This window comes from Pseudonaja textilis, chromosome 2, assembly GCF_049901715.1.
Source record: "Pseudonaja textilis isolate UNSWEBS1 chromosome 2, rPseTex1.2, whole genome shotgun sequence".
Lineage (NCBI taxonomy): Eukaryota > Metazoa > Chordata > Lepidosauria > Squamata > Elapidae > Pseudonaja > Pseudonaja textilis.
In genome coordinates this window covers 111,759,719-111,774,461 of record NC_141991.1, presented here as the reverse complement: position 1 = coordinate 111,774,461, position 14,743 = coordinate 111,759,719, and the positions used below count along the sequence as shown (strand labels likewise).

Sequence of the window (14,743 nt, the reverse complement as noted above, 5' to 3'; positions counted from 1 at the left end):
CTGTCTGATTAATCCACACTATTTCTTGTAAGCTTGGCTTCCCAAAGGCTTTAAAAGAAAATGAAGAAAGAATATCATAACTACACAATACACAAACAGGCAGTCCTTGACTTACATTCATTTAATGGCTGTTCAAAGTTACAACGGCACTGAAAAAAGTGACATGACCAATTTTCATACTTACAACCACTGCAGCATTCCCATGGTCACATGATCAAAATCTGGTTGCTTGGCAACTGGCATGTATTTATGACAACTAGTGTTGTGATCACCATTTGCAACCTTTCCAGCTAGCTTCCAACAAACAATGCCAATGGAGGAAGCAAAATTTGCTTAATGACAAGCATGACTCACTTAACAACTGCAGGGATTTGCTTAAGAACTGTGGCAAAAAAGTCATGAAATAGGACAAAACTCACTTAACTGCCTTGCTTAAAAACAGATATTTTGGGCTTAATTGAGGTTGTAATTAGGACTATTTGCATAAACTTCCAGCCTTGAAGGTCATGGGTCTTTGAGTATCAGTTGCTGGGATACATGATCTGGAATGACTATTGCTTGAGGGCTGGTTGGTTAGAATGCTGGGCTTATTTTCTTCAAGCCAGGACTTTACACCAATCCCATTCTAGAAAATAACTACTTTTTTCTGTTTAAGCTGGCAGAATCTTTCCATATAACACCTCAGCATTCTAATATCTGGTGACTTTTATAGGGAGTGATCAGGGGTGTATTTGGGATGTGTGAGGAGATAGCCTCCCTTTTAAATAATTAGCCAGTATGGGCAACCATGAGTAGGGACAGGATGACAACATATGGATGGCAACATCACAAAAATGCCACAACTTATATACAGTACTTGCCTCAAACATGAAATAACTATGGAATTTGATGACATCACCAGACCTGTAACCATTTTGACATCACTGGGGTTTTTATGGACACTGGGATTTACCTGCCACATCACTAACCAGGCATTAAGGAAACTCTGGGTTGAATATGTTAGCACTTAGAACATAAGAGTTCAGGCAAGAAACTTTATACCATTCTGGACAAATGGTTGTCCCATCTCTTCTTGAAAATCTCCAGTGATGGACCACTCGTAATTCTGGTGGCAAGGCATTCCACAATTACTCTCATTGTGAGGAAATTTCTTAGCTAGACTGGTTCTCTTTTTAACGCTCTTCCACCCATTACTTCTTGCCCTGCCCTCTGGTGCTTTGGAAAATAGGTCGACTTCTTCTTTGTGAGAGACCCTCCAGCAGCTGGCTGGGAAATTCTGGGAGTTGAAGTCCTCCAGGCTTAAATTTGCCAAGGTTGGAGACCCCTGTGCTATATCACCCCTGGTCCTTCACTTTGTTAGACTAGATATATCTACTTCCTTCAACTGTACATTGTATGCTTTAGCCTTCAGACCCCTTATTATTTCTGCTGCTCTTTCTAAGGTCTCGGTTCTTTTTTGTAGCACAGAGACCAGAATTCGATGCAGTATTCCCAGTGTGGTCTCACTAGTGCAGTCTAAAGTGACGCTATTGTTGATGCCCAAGCCATGAGGAAGATAAATTTGGGAGATGAAGCACTATGAACCCTGGAGGAGGCCAGTCCAGGAAACTTAATGTATGTATGTGGTCAATACTTATTGAATCAGCAGTTGTTGGATGAGGCATTGAATTGCTAAAGAAAGGGCCTTAGAACTGGCTCAGCCTTAGATCTGTACATCTAATCACCATGCAAGTCTTCCTGAATGTATGAACGGCCTTCGCAGAAGGGCCTTGCATTTGAGAGGAAGGAGCTAGAAAGCTGGAAAAATCCAATTATACATTTGATCGAGTGTCCCTTTTCCTGAAAGCGCCCCATAACCTTGCAATCAGATAGTGACCTTGAAAACGTAAAGTTCCCCGTTAAATGGCGGGAAAACTCCCCCCACCCTCCCCATAGGGGGTGTTATCTTTTCTAACAAAAGTCACCAACGCTGTTTTCGGGTAGCGAGGCCCGGCAGCTTCCCGCGCGTTTCCTCAAGAACTATCCGCGGCCTTTTCTCCCGTTTGCAACGCCGCCTTCGGCTCCGGGCCTGGGAACGGATGGGCAGCGTTTCCCCGCCGCTCAGCCAGGCCGCTATGGAGCCACTCGCTGTCCCAGCGGACGGCGGTCGAGGCCGGGAATGCAGGGAGCGAGCGGCGCTGGCTTTCCTCCTCTCACGAGCGACACACGTGGCTGCCAACTCCGGCCTCATTTGCATGCGGGAAAGCTTAACCCTTTCGGCTCCCGGCAGACCAGCTCACGGCCGGGAAGAAGAGCCGGCGCCGTTTCTTGCGTCGCTGGGAAATGCTGGCCGGGATCCTGGGATTGCGGGGTACAAGGAAAAGCTTGGAGACCGGGGGCCTCGCTTCCTACAGCTGAGCCTGAGGAAAAGCAGTTTGGGAAGTCGGTTGAAAGGGGGCGAACTTTTTGCGGGTTGCATTAAAAGCAAGCGTCGTTTTAAGCACCGTTTTCATCTTTCCTGCCCAGACTCTTATAGATCAGTTCTCCAAGCCGGTCCTGATGGAAACGGGGTTCAGCCGAATCGTTATGTCGGGGATTCCTTGCTATTCATTTCTCCCTATCTGGCCTGTTCCGTTTGGCCTGGGAGCAACCAGCAACTTATTCTGAGATGTCACATCGGAGGATCCAGCGAAACCACCTTCAACAAGCGGCCGAAACCACCCCCCTCCAAAAAAAAAAAAAAAGCTGCCATACCGGTTGTCCGCAGCTTCCGGGCAAAATTGAGGTCCCCTAGATACCCCAGAATCAGAGGCGATCGCCATGTCAGTCTAATGAAGACTCCTGCCAAATTGTTTCTTTCACCCCCTGCAAAAGTTCTTTGCAGTAGTAATGGAATTTGCATTCAAATATACGCAGCAACTCAGTTCGGGTTGTGAACAGCTTCCTTTTAAACAGAGCAGTTGATCGATATTTCTGAATTGGAACCTTGGTTCAATTAACAAGCTCCAATAAATAGAGATTTCGCTTTAGAAAGGGTTAGGGGGAATTTGAAGTGGGTGCACGTGTGTCCATTTATGACCGCTCTCCTAAGGAATCTTCCTTGGAAAGACGCTCCATTAAACTCGGAGCTTATTTCTGCATAAGGACAAGGTGCAAAACCCAATTCGGCGCGTATGTCTGAACAAGGCAGTCTGAACTAACAGCTGTTAATCCCCGTACTTCTCTAGTTGGACAATTATTACAAATACATTCTGCCCATTTTAGCCCGGCTACTTTTTTCCTTTGGTGTCTAGATTTCTAGCTGACTTTCTGCAATTCCCTTAAGTGTTGATTTCCAAAAAGAGAGCTATTGTCCAGGAAATAATTGAGGCAGAGTCCCACAAACAAAAAGCAGAAATCCAGCGTGGTAGCCGGTTTAACGCAGTCGTGATAATAATATGGACCCTAAAGCCCACGTTTCTCAGTAGGAATGCAGCAGAAACCAGGAGAAAAGATCGGGACTAAGAGTCTATTTTACCAGAATCCTGGACCAAGAAGGCTTCCTTGGCACAAGCTGACTGATAATAAGAGGCTGAAATGAACTCAGGAAGTTATCGATCGGCCCCTTCTAAAGTTCTTATTGCTGGACGATCCCGACAGCAGATGAAACGCTCAGGAAAGGAAAGAAAGCAGACTGGGTTCTCGACGTGGGAAGGGGCTGCTGAAACAAGCTGAGTTCCTAAAAGATAGAGGAATCCTTTGGTGCCAGTTACCATGGGCGGCGGGGGGAGGGGCGGGAGGGTAGTGTTGTATATTTCCAACACAGGCAGCCATTTTTCCTTCGGCACCATTAAATTATTACAGACTTTTCAGCCGCCTTCCTCAGACGCTTCCTACCGGCTGGCAACACTTGGTTTCGGCAGGTTTGATTCGCTCCAACTTTTGGAGGATTGCGTATGATTAAGTCACGTCGGATGTTAGTGAGGGAACAGAGTCCATCTCAACATGCCGGCAGAAGGTGGGGCTTCTATTGGACACCGGAAAGCAAATCTTAACCTCCCTAAATTACTCCACTTGGGACGAATCAGTTGAAAAAAAAGATTTGGGGGAAGAGACGAATGAAGGAAAACTGATGTAGCCGTTTTAAAGGTGTGCCATTTAGCATTCAAATCAGTCTGCCATTTCATTTTGTTTGGGCTATTTGGAAGCGAGGGGGATTTCAGCGCGTCCTTTCTCTAGTTTGCAACCATCAGCTCCAGAGCCATTAGATTACCGGGCAAACCCTCTCTCTGATTTCAAGCTGCGCTAAGAATGTTCCATTTCTGCCTTTCCTTTTGCCGACAGCTGACGAAATCAGACCGGTCCGCCCTAAGAAAGAGACCCATGACGTTCGGCTTCACACATACTTGCAAACGGTATCTATAAACAGTGGGGGAAATCTTCACGCGCTTAACGTCGTATCCTGAAGGCTCGCAGTGCTAGAGCTACTCCACCACAAGCCTCCCTGCGCTCAGATGGGCAGACTCCCCCCCGGGGTTGACTTGCAGGGTTCGTCAGGGCCCCCCACCTGAAGCACCCTCGCCGCTAGGTAGCACTCAGGGGTCAGAATCTTAAAATGTGCCAAGGCCCCTCGGATTTGAGATGCATATATGGAAGGTATTGCGGACGAACGCAGGAGAGAGAACGCCGCAGCCCAGTTAAACTCAGTCCCGTCCTCTTTGAGAGTGAGACGGGACGGGCACGCGGGAGGGGGGAGGGAGAAATCCACGCTGATTTGAGGAGAGTGGACTATTGCAGTCTTGGGCAGCTGAAATTCACACATTTTGCAAGGGCAAAGGAAGACATCCTATATAAAGCCTCGACCCGCTCTCTTCTTACCAAACTTTCTGATCCTCGGGGTTTTTGATATTTCCCTCCCGTTAAATCAAATTAAGTTTTCAGATAGCAGAACAGTATTGAATTGAGCTAGACGACAGTAGGGGGCGCGCTGCCGAGGAACTAGATTTTTTTAAAAAAAAAAATCCAGCCATTCGCAGGAGAAATATATGTCTAGAAAAAGGGGGAAATGAAGAGTGAAATCTCCATTTTAAACGCCCGATCTTCTTGTGTTTTGAAGGCAAAGGTGATTAATAGCTAATGAGAAATGATCGAAGCCCAGTTATTTTTCCAAGGGCTGAATGTATTGGGAAAGCAGCGGGCGTCTCCGCCCTCCACTCCAGACGCTTGCTTCCCGGCGATTCCTTTTCCTAACATAGATGCAGATTAGGGGTCCCTTGGAGCGAGATCAGCCCGGATTCCAGTAATTCAGTACTTGAATGTCCGCGGGTTCTGTTTTTTAGGTAGTATGGAAAGGACCATTCCTTTACTATTGAAAATCCACCCCTTTATAATGCGCTTTCTGGATTTTGTGTGGATTCCACCTGACCGCAGACCCGAAGCTGTTCTTTAACACCTGTTGACATGTTGCAACCCGACCTTGGAAAAGAATTGTCCTGCGCCCTTTGCAGAATCAGTGCAATATGGAGTGCGTGCGCCTTTTGTGGTGTGTTGGCTGTGCGAAATAAATATCTACGGTAGATTCCTGTTCACGTTGCCCACAGGACTGACTCAAATTTTCATCAAATTATATGGATTTCTGCCATAAAACACCCCATTCAGCTACATTACTCTCTAAAGTTATTCCGCACAGAAAAGGGCATTTCTGGGACTCTCCGTTTTTCCATTGCCAGCCTAGAGATGGAGCTTTTCCCTGGCATCTCCGTTTTGCTGACTGTCCCACCAGTTGTCATAGGATTGCTCTGCAGTACCCTCGAGATTCTTTGCCTAACTCCCGGGAGGACAATTTCGGTTCTTCACCCCCAAATTTTTTATTTTGGTCTCTCCTAAAATCTATGCCGATTTTGGGAAAAAAATAGATTTCCCCCACCCATCACAGATTGCTGTTTTCCTTTTCTCATAGCTCCCCCCCATCAACAGCTGATTGGCTTCCATGGTCTCTGGAGACCCAACTCAGGCAGTTATCTTTCTCCTACGCGTTGCAGTCCTGCGTCTTCCGTGGGATCGAGACCCGAGGACTAATAAAATGCAATCCTTGCATCAACCCAGGCACCCATCTCTGCCGCCTTGGCCTCCTGCCCCTTCTCCGCCTTTCCAAGCTTCTCCCGCTCACCTTCCACTCTACTTCCAAGAGCTCGTCACACCCCGCTCTTTCGACCTTTTTTCCACCCCTCTCCCGCCCTGTGCGCGCGGCGTCAGTTAAAGTGGCCGAGCTGCACTAATCAGTTGTAATAATCGAAGAGATAGTCCTGGTGTTCGGGGAAATGAAAGCCCAGGGGCCTTTTTTAGAAGGAGATTGCAGCTAGACGAATTATTTCATGCATGTTATCAGAGATTAATCCGGCCTTAAAAGATCAAAGCTGAAATCCAGCCGCGAACTCGAAGAAGCTGTTGACTCTCAAAAGGGAAGGTAAAGTGTCAGAAAGCCTACACAAAGGACTTCGCATTTTTCAAGTTCACACTCAAAGACGGCAATCTGTCCCGGGACTACCCTCTAAAGTTCCCGGATCTCCCAATCCAAACACTCATCGCCACCAGTCACCCCAAAAAGCTCTTCTCCCGTGGTAAAAGGACTCCGTGGCGAGGGAAAGTAAACACAGAAATAAGAACATGAATTAGGTGCTCTTTGGGGCTTTCCGCGGCTTCTGCGGACGATCCGCTTTGCTGACAGCGCCGCACCAAAACCCCTTGAAGTAGGTGGCTTCGGTTAACTTTTTCGCCCTCCTAGTTGGTCCTCGACGTTCAAAATCAGGGGTTCTGGGCTGCATCGCTCAGGAGGACGAGGCAGAGGGTGGTCTCCGTGGCCCTGACGCTGCTATGACATCGGGACTGTATTTCGATCCTGGCACTGCCCGCACTTCGAAGCCTTCCAGGCGGGGGAGGGGACCGAGGGTGGTTTGCTGATCAACGGAGCAGCCAAATCTTAGCTAACATGCATACACAGCCCGTCGCCTGCAAAAGGGAACGGGAGGGGTGGAGGCAAAGCCCCTCCTCCCGCAAGTCCTCTCCCTTTCCCCTTTTCCCAGCCCTCGAAAGCGCCGAGCCAATCGTCTCGCCGCCTTCCTCTTTGACAGGCAGCGAGGCCCCCGCCTCCTCTGACGTCCCCAGCAGGATTTGCATGAGTTGCGCTGCTGCGAAAAGCTGCAGCTCAGTCGTCTGGAAAAGCGAAGTGAGCGGCGAGGAAGACTCGTCTCTCTGCAGGACGCAAGCCGCGGTTTCCCCCCACCCCCGCCACCTCTCTTCCGGATCGCGTCCGTCCCCGAAAACAATTCTACAAAAATGGAGCTGCCGGCGGTGGGGGAGCATGTCTTCGCGGTGGAAAGCATCGAAAAGCAGCGAATGCGGAAGGTGAGCGACCAGCCAGTCTTGAAGCTCAAGGGTGGAAACTGGAGAACAGCCGAAGGGGAGGTTGAGGGAAGCCTTCCAAAGATCTCTCCGGTTCCTGACATTTTTTTCTCCTTCCCTTGCAGGGCCGAGCGGAATATCTCGTCAAATGGAGGGGATGGTCCTCTAAGTAAGTCCCGGGAAGGGAATCGGGCACCGGGTGTCCTTAACGCGGGCTCCGCTGTCGGATCCAGCCCTCGCGAATATTATGCCACGCTCCAGGCACCCCAAAAGTGCCTCCGTTTTTATGCATGGGTTAAAAAGGGAGAGCTCATTAAGTGGGGAGGCGGCAGAAGAGAAAGAGGCCGGGGGGTGCAGAGCCAGCAGCTTCAGGGGAGGAAGGCAAGGCGGACTGATGTGCAGCAGTTGCAGAAAATGGCTCCTTTCCCTTGGAAAGCAGGCTCCATATTGCAGAACTGAGCAGCCCCGGAGATCGGGGGAGAGGGAGGAGAAAACCCATTAAAAAAAAAACACCCATGCTTGAAATCCTTGAATCTACTCGGGATGAAGAGGGCGGCGAAAGGCTATCACTGTCACCAGGTTGCTGTCCTGCTGGCAGTGAAGCTGCACATTTTAACCCGAGCAAATCCTCGGCTTGGGCTACTTTTGCTGGATCGAAGGAGCTGCAAATGAACTAAGGGATATGGAGCGGGGCGGGGGAGGGGGTGTTGAAGTCTGAAACGATGGAGCCTGTTGGGGTGGGGGGAGTAAAGGGGCCGTCAGATTTAGAAATAGCGGAGGGAGGGATAAGCCTGGGAGTCTTTTTGGCCGGTTCCCTGAGGGGATCGGCGAGGCTTTGAACCCCGTTCTTTATAATATGCATGGAATTCCTCTGGAATAATAACTGCACTAAATACACAGATCGGCAGAACCTCTCTCCCTCCTGCCATCCGACCCATCCCCCTCCTCGGGTTAGCGCCAGTCCTGAATGCGCAGTTTGAAACAGGTCCTAGAAAGCGGGAAAAAGAGGGGGGGGGGCGGTGCCTATTGCAACCAGCTTCTAAAATGGCCCCACCGCACAGAGGACGGATATCAGAGCGAATCAGGGCTCGTTTCCCAAAGACTGCTGCATGACTAACTTAAGCTATTGTTTTAATGTGTAAAATAGACCAAAAATGCCATGTTTTTATCTTTTGCAAGATATAACACGTGGGAGCCGGAGGAAAATATCCTGGATCCCAGGCTGCTAATCGCTTTTCAAAACAGGTGAGTTTGTCTGGCTGTGGGAGCCTGGGGTTGCTGACAAGAATTCTGGAATTCTGCCCCATCCTGTTTATTCGCAGGAGTTGCTCCTGCAGCCGGTTGGGTGGGGGGAGGACGAAGGAGCCAGCAACGGTGGAGGAAACCGCACCCCCCCTATTTGGGCTGTGCAGGGCAAGTCGGCGGGAGCGTGGCAGCCTTGTGCAAGTCGTGCTGCATGTTACGGAACTTCAGTTTTAACCCCTGCTTCACTGCCTGGCGAGACTTCCTTTGCAGTGCGAAGTTGCCTGGCTGAAGCTTGCTGCTGGCTTGTGGTGCCCTGCACCTGACAGAAGGGAGAGGCGGCGGGTGTGCGCTGCCTGAGCCCTGCTGCTTCTGCGCTTGGCAGTTTTTGCCAAGCTTCCCGGGGTGGAATCGCCACCACAAAAGTGCCCGCGCAAGAGGCCCCCCTTTCGCCCTGTCTAGCTCGGTGACAGCTCGCAAAATGCATGCATACTTAGGAGGAGCGTGGGGAAGGTTGAAGGGCTGGGCTACACACAACACAAACACACACACACACTGTCCCTGACTGCGCGCCTGATTTCCTGCGGGATCTGGACCTCGAGGCAAATGTCATCTTCAGGCCTTGAGGAAGAGGCAGCGATGGTCTTCTTGCTCTTGCCTGAGTTCCTAAAATGTGGCCCCATTGCCGGAGCCCCTATCCTGCTTGGAGGCTCCGACCTAACCTTGGTCTTGCAAAGGATTAAATGTGGGGACATTGGGAAACCCTGGGTCCCCAAGTTGCAGGGGGCGAGGAGAACCTGCACGCCTCAGGTGGCTTCTTCTCCTGCCCTTCCTTCGTGGCACTCTGGCCAGTTGCAGTGACCTTCCCTCTCCTGCATTAGGTTGATAATTTGGTTTGGTTCCTTTGCCGTTAAGCAAACCGGAAGGGGGGAGCAGCAGTATCCCCCTCCCTTCGCGTTGTTGGTGAATGGGCGGCCTCTGAGGCTGCGGTGTGGAGAAGCGCCTTATCATGTGAATCCTAATGAGGTGATTAGCATCCAGTGCAGTGCCTTCTGCAGCCACCCTGGCAGTGCCTGGGTGGGAAGTTGGATGCTTGTTGCTGATAGTTCCTATAGCACTGCAGCCTGTTCTTCTTCTGGGCCGAAGCTCATCTGGTTTGCCATTTCCTGCAAACTACTGCATTTTGCTGTTTGTACAAAATCTGGATTTGTCGTTTGGAGCCTTGCCTGCTTTTATTTTATTTTTTATACTGCATGCTTGAGTACTGTTCTGCTTAATGTGACCCAACTTCACTGACCTCAAAAGTAAGTGCTGATTTGTTCTTGAATGGGAGACCACCAAAATACAGTACAGATTTGGAATTAGAGGAATGCCTTCTATGACAGTGAATGGGGCAAAGCAATGGAAGTGAAGAATAGTTTTTCATGTTCTAAATAGTTTTATTTAGCTGGAAGCAGCTGTGTTTTCCAGGAGATTTGAAGGGCTGGCTTGCACATCTGAAGCTTCTTTGCTTTCAAATAAAAGCTGGTTGTTTTGGCTCAGAACATATTCTGAAGCTGTAGTAGAAGCTTCATAGAACATGGTGGGACTTACTTTTGAGGATATTTGTAAAGCAGCAGTGTCAGTAAACTCAAGAGTTTGCTAGCAGGTTCGGATTCAAATTTTTAACAAAATAGTAAGCCAGTTCATAAATTGAGGTGTACAACGGCCTTCAGAAGAAGTTGGTTTCATGCTCAATTGAAATTTGAGCAGATAGAGGAATGGTTTGCAGGAAATGAAAATAGCTGAAATCTAAACTGGCTCTTTTGGATGTTTGAGCAGCACTGGTGTCATTCTGGGCCCTGTGGGAAGGAGAAATTTTCAGACTTGCCTGTATCTTTATAGTTCTTAAAATATTTTTTTTTTTTGCCTTGGTGATTTATATTTGGAGTGTGCATGCCTGTATTAGCTCATTCCTGTGTCTTGATGTGTGACATAATTCTACCCCCCTCCCCCCAAAAAACTCTTGGCTTTTCCACTTTCTGATCTGCCCATTTAATATGTGCTGTATGAAAATACATAATTTCCCCTCCCTTCCTGCTTATTTCTGGATGTCGTTGCTGTCTATAGCACAGGCCCTTGAGGGGGAGCCATGCTTACTGACTGGTATTAATTCCTGTGACCTTTCAATGTTTCCTTGTGTTTCCTGTAGTCTCTTCCTGCTGCTGTGTTCTAAACACTCAGGGCGGTCCCATGTGTCTCTCCTTAAAAGACATAGTGATTCAGTGAGGCTTATTCCCAGGAAGTCTGCCTAGGATTATCACTTTCATCTTCTGTTTGTATTAAACTAGCATAGTTGATAGTTGATAGAGGTTGATATGTATATGCTTCTGAAGTCAAGCATTTCTAATTTTATTTTTGTTGGTTTTTTAAAAATCTTTCTTCAGGGAGAGGCAAGAGCAACTTATGGGATACCGCAAGCGAGGACCAAAACCAAAGCCACTGGTAGTTCAGGTAAATTCAATTAATTGTGCTGCTTTTCTTTCATTGGAGTAAAATAAAATAATCTATACTAAAAGTGAAAGTAATTGACCCCCGAAGGTGGAATCTTGCTGAACATGCTGACCTGTTCTTTTTTTTCTTTTAAAAAGAGAGGTTTTGTTGGTGACTAGTTTGTTTTCCTTCAATTAATTAATATTCCCTTCCTTTTCTAGTGTATATCCCAAGGGGGAGAATTTCATCTTGATTTCATCATGTTCTCAGAGACCCATGTGCACAATTGCCTTGTTAACTATAAATGCCTTAGGAAGCCCTGTTCTATCCATTCTTTGTCTGTTACAACCAGTACACCCAGCAGCTTCAGAAGGCCCCAGGGCCAAGTGCAGACTCTAACATGACACAATATTCATCAGGCTTGGGCTGAATCCTGAAAACCCATGATGGTGTCTTCCAGATTTATAAGATTTCTGGGAAGCAGCCGAAGGAAGTCTGTTGGCTACAACTCACTGGCTTGCCTTCTCTAGGAAAAAAAAAAAATCCTTGCAATTAGGAAGGATGATGCCTAGTTGGGGTGTAAGGATTAGCAAAGAGAAGGGCCAAGGAGCCACTGGCCAGAGAAAAGGCATGCAGCTGCAATGGGTAGGATGTTTTGTTCATCTGTATTCCTGGCGGCTGCTTTTCCTTGGCTTACCGCATTTCCTGCTGCTTATGTAGTGTTTTTGCCTTTGTGCCCAAAGGGGTGATTGGGCGAAATAATGCCTTATTTCCTCTCGTCTCCTCTATGGCTCTGTCCAGGGGAAAGTTACAGCAAGAGCATCCCTTTATCATGACTTCCTAAAGTCTTCTGAGCTGTCAAGCCAGATGTTTCTTCTGATCAGTTCCAGAAGCTTTTCTGAAATTCCTAATGTATTTCCCCCCCCCCCCCTACAGCTGCCATCTTTTGCACGTCGCTCTAACATCCTCAGTGGCCTGCAGGACCCAGCCGTGGAGAACAGGCCCAAGCTGGATCTCAGCAGCTCAGGCAAAAGTCAGCAGCATCAGTACGAACTCAACAGCAAGAAGCACCATCAGTATCAGCCCAACAGCAAGGAGAGCAGCATCAAACACCAGTCGCACAGCAAAGGGAAGTACTACTATCAGCTGAACAGCAAAAAGCACCACCACTATCAGCCGGACCCTAAGATGTATGAACCTCACTACCAGCCTAACAACAAGGAGCCACAGCAAGGACAGGCCTGCTTGGAGCACAGCAAAAGCCCGTTAATGTCCCAGTCAGACAAGTGGTCCCACGGCTCCACAAAGAGTTTGCTGAATCCTATCAAGGGTTTGAGTGGGGTTGAAGGAAAGAACGGAGCAGAGAAGAACCTCTCCAGTGGCACAGGGCCACCAACACCATCTCCCCGGGAGGGGGTGACCAGCAACGGCATTGGTGGCAAAATGAAAATTGTGAAGAACAAAAATAAGAATGGACGCATTGTGATTGTCATGAGCAAGTACATGGAAAACGGCATGCAGGCAGTAAAGATTAAGTCTGGAGAGCCCCCAAAGAAGCGGGTGGCCGAGGAGAGGACTACTAAAAGAGGGTCTGAAGAGAGGCAGGAGTCCTGGAAAAAGCCTGGGGAGGAGAAGTGGCTGAGTAGTGCTCTCAGAGGGAAAGCTGGCACCGAGGTCAGTCAGCTTCCTCCTGAGGTAAGAAGCAGCCCTTCCAAGACAGTGGCCTCAAGCCAAGAGCTGCCTGTTCCTGAGCAGCAGCCTCTGCAGCTGACCACCAAGCCCAACCTGGTTGCCTGGGCTCTGGATCCCAGCCAGCAGGAGCAGACCTCCCCTACCCCAGGACTGAGCCTTTCACCCAGTTATGGTGGCTCCCGGAAACGCTGCCTTTCTGAGCCCCATGGAGATAAGGAGAGCGGCAAGAAGCGCCTCACTTCCCGGAGCATCAGTGCCCCCACCTGCCTGAACTCTCCTACCCCGGAAAAACTCGAGTCCCCGGCCTTTCCCACCTCTCAGCCGGAGGTCATCCTGTTGGACTCTGATTTAGATGAGCCCATAGACTTGCGTTGTGTCAAGGCTCGGGGGGACAGAGAGCTTGGTTTAGTGCAGGTGAAGCCGGAGATTGTGCCGGTATTGTCACCAGAACCGTTGGTCCCAGAGCCAGAAAAGCAGGTGGAGCACTTTGAAGTGGAGGAGGAAGAGGAGCCCGTTCAAGAGTTCAAGCCTTTTTTTGGGAATATAATAATTACGGATGTGACTGCAAACTGCCTGACAGTGACCTTTAAGGAATATGTGACAGTGTGAGGAGCTTAGGGACAAGCTCCTCCTCCTGGCTCTCTCCCTTGGCAACCTGGCTCCTCCCCTAAGATACCGTTCTACCCAGAGAAACTCTTTGGCACTGCGGAGCAGCAGCAAAGAGCAGGCCCTCTCGAGATCAAACACACTTCGCTGCCTGGAAAAAGGGGAGGGTTGGGTGCAAGGCTTCCCTTCGGCCTTCAGGGCTTCCTGCAAGGCGCTCTTGGCCCGTCAGAATCTCGGGCACCAGGATGCACCAAGGGGTGCCGGCTCCCCAGTTAACTCACGGGAGAAGAGTTCTATAGTATTATATTTTAACAGTGCTAACTTGTTCAGTGGTTCATGCTCCCGTTTGTATGTGGTGTTGCTAAAAAATGTATTGTTTGAACTGAAGGCAGGCCTCCCCAGGTGGGTCATGCGATTATATTTATTTGTAGGTATTTATATAATGAAATATAAAAAGCCTAGATTTATGGAGTTCCCTAGATTGCCCTATATATATATATAATTATATTAAATACATATATATTATATATATATAAAAAGCTATATCAGAATATTTTCTTTCCTTCCCTTTTTAAAAGCCACTTCTCTTTTTGATTTCCTTGCTCCTTGTTTTTGTAAAACTGCAGGACCATCATTCATACATACATACACACACACACATAGAGAGAGAGAGAGAGAGAGTTGGTGGGTGTGTATGTGTGTATGTTATGTATACCGGTATGTGTAAATACATATATCGGTACATTACATATACATACATGTATGTATACACGTATGTATATGTATACACACACACATGTTTCTATCTCTGTGCAACCCCCCCAAATAATCTAAAGCTATTATAGAAATTGCTGCTACTAGAAATGTCTAAACTATAAGCTTCCAATTATTATGAATTGCTTGAATGTAAATATTAAATGGTAATATGTGGAAAGTGCATTTGATGTTCTGCAGCTGGCCTAGGCCGGGATGGCAAAGGCTAGCTGTGAAGCAGGAGGGCCTCAGCCCCTGACAGGCACCTTGGTGCCTTCAGAAACCAGAGGGAGGAGGAAAGTAAACTCTGTGTCATGCAGTCATTACAAAGGTCTATAAACCTTTCAAAAAACGACAGGTGGTGTGCAGTCCTTTTATTGAAACATTGGGAGATCCTGAGGTCAAGTGGCCAACCTGGCTGCTTGCTTTTCAGACGCAGGCAAAAGTGACTCGTGTAATAACCTTGTGGTGCCGCAAATGGGACTTCACGACACACGAAGTTCTCTGAGAGTCCTCAAAAGCTGGGCTTGCAAGTGATAGGTAAGCAGTTTTGCTCTGGAAGGCTTTCTGAAATTGTGCAGGATAGAGGGAGGAGCCACGCACATTTATTATTACCAGG

General features: G+C 48.3%; 1 protein-coding gene across 1 annotated transcript; it reads left to right on the top strand.

Annotated features, from left to right (window-relative positions):
- The first annotated feature begins 7,146 nt into the window (after nucleotides 1–7,146).
- On the top strand, nucleotides 7,147–14,479 carry CBX4 (chromobox 4). The gene is made up of 5 exons (XM_026701802.2): nucleotides 7,147–7,362; nucleotides 7,485–7,528; nucleotides 8,539–8,604; nucleotides 11,028–11,094; nucleotides 12,010–14,479. Exons 1-5 carry the CDS (start codon nucleotides 7,294–7,296, stop codon nucleotides 13,372–13,374), a joined length of 1,611 nt encoding a protein of 536 aa, XP_026557587.1. The 5' UTR covers nucleotides 7,147–7,293; the 3' UTR covers nucleotides 13,375–14,479.
- The last annotated feature ends 264 nt before the right edge of the window (nucleotides 14,480–14,743 follow it).

Coding starts and splice junctions, on each gene's coding strand:
- CBX4 (XM_026701802.2), top strand. CDS start 7,294: ATGGAGCTGCCGGCGGTGGGGGAGCATGTCTTCGCGGTGGAAAGCATC. Junction 7,529..8,538: donor TGGAGGGGATGGTCCTCTAA/GTAAGTCCCGGG, acceptor ATCTTTTGCAAG/ATATAACACGTGGGAGCCGG. Junction 11,095..12,009: donor CAAAGCCACTGGTAGTTCAG/GTAAATTCAATT, acceptor CCCCCCCTACAG/CTGCCATCTTTTGCACGTCG.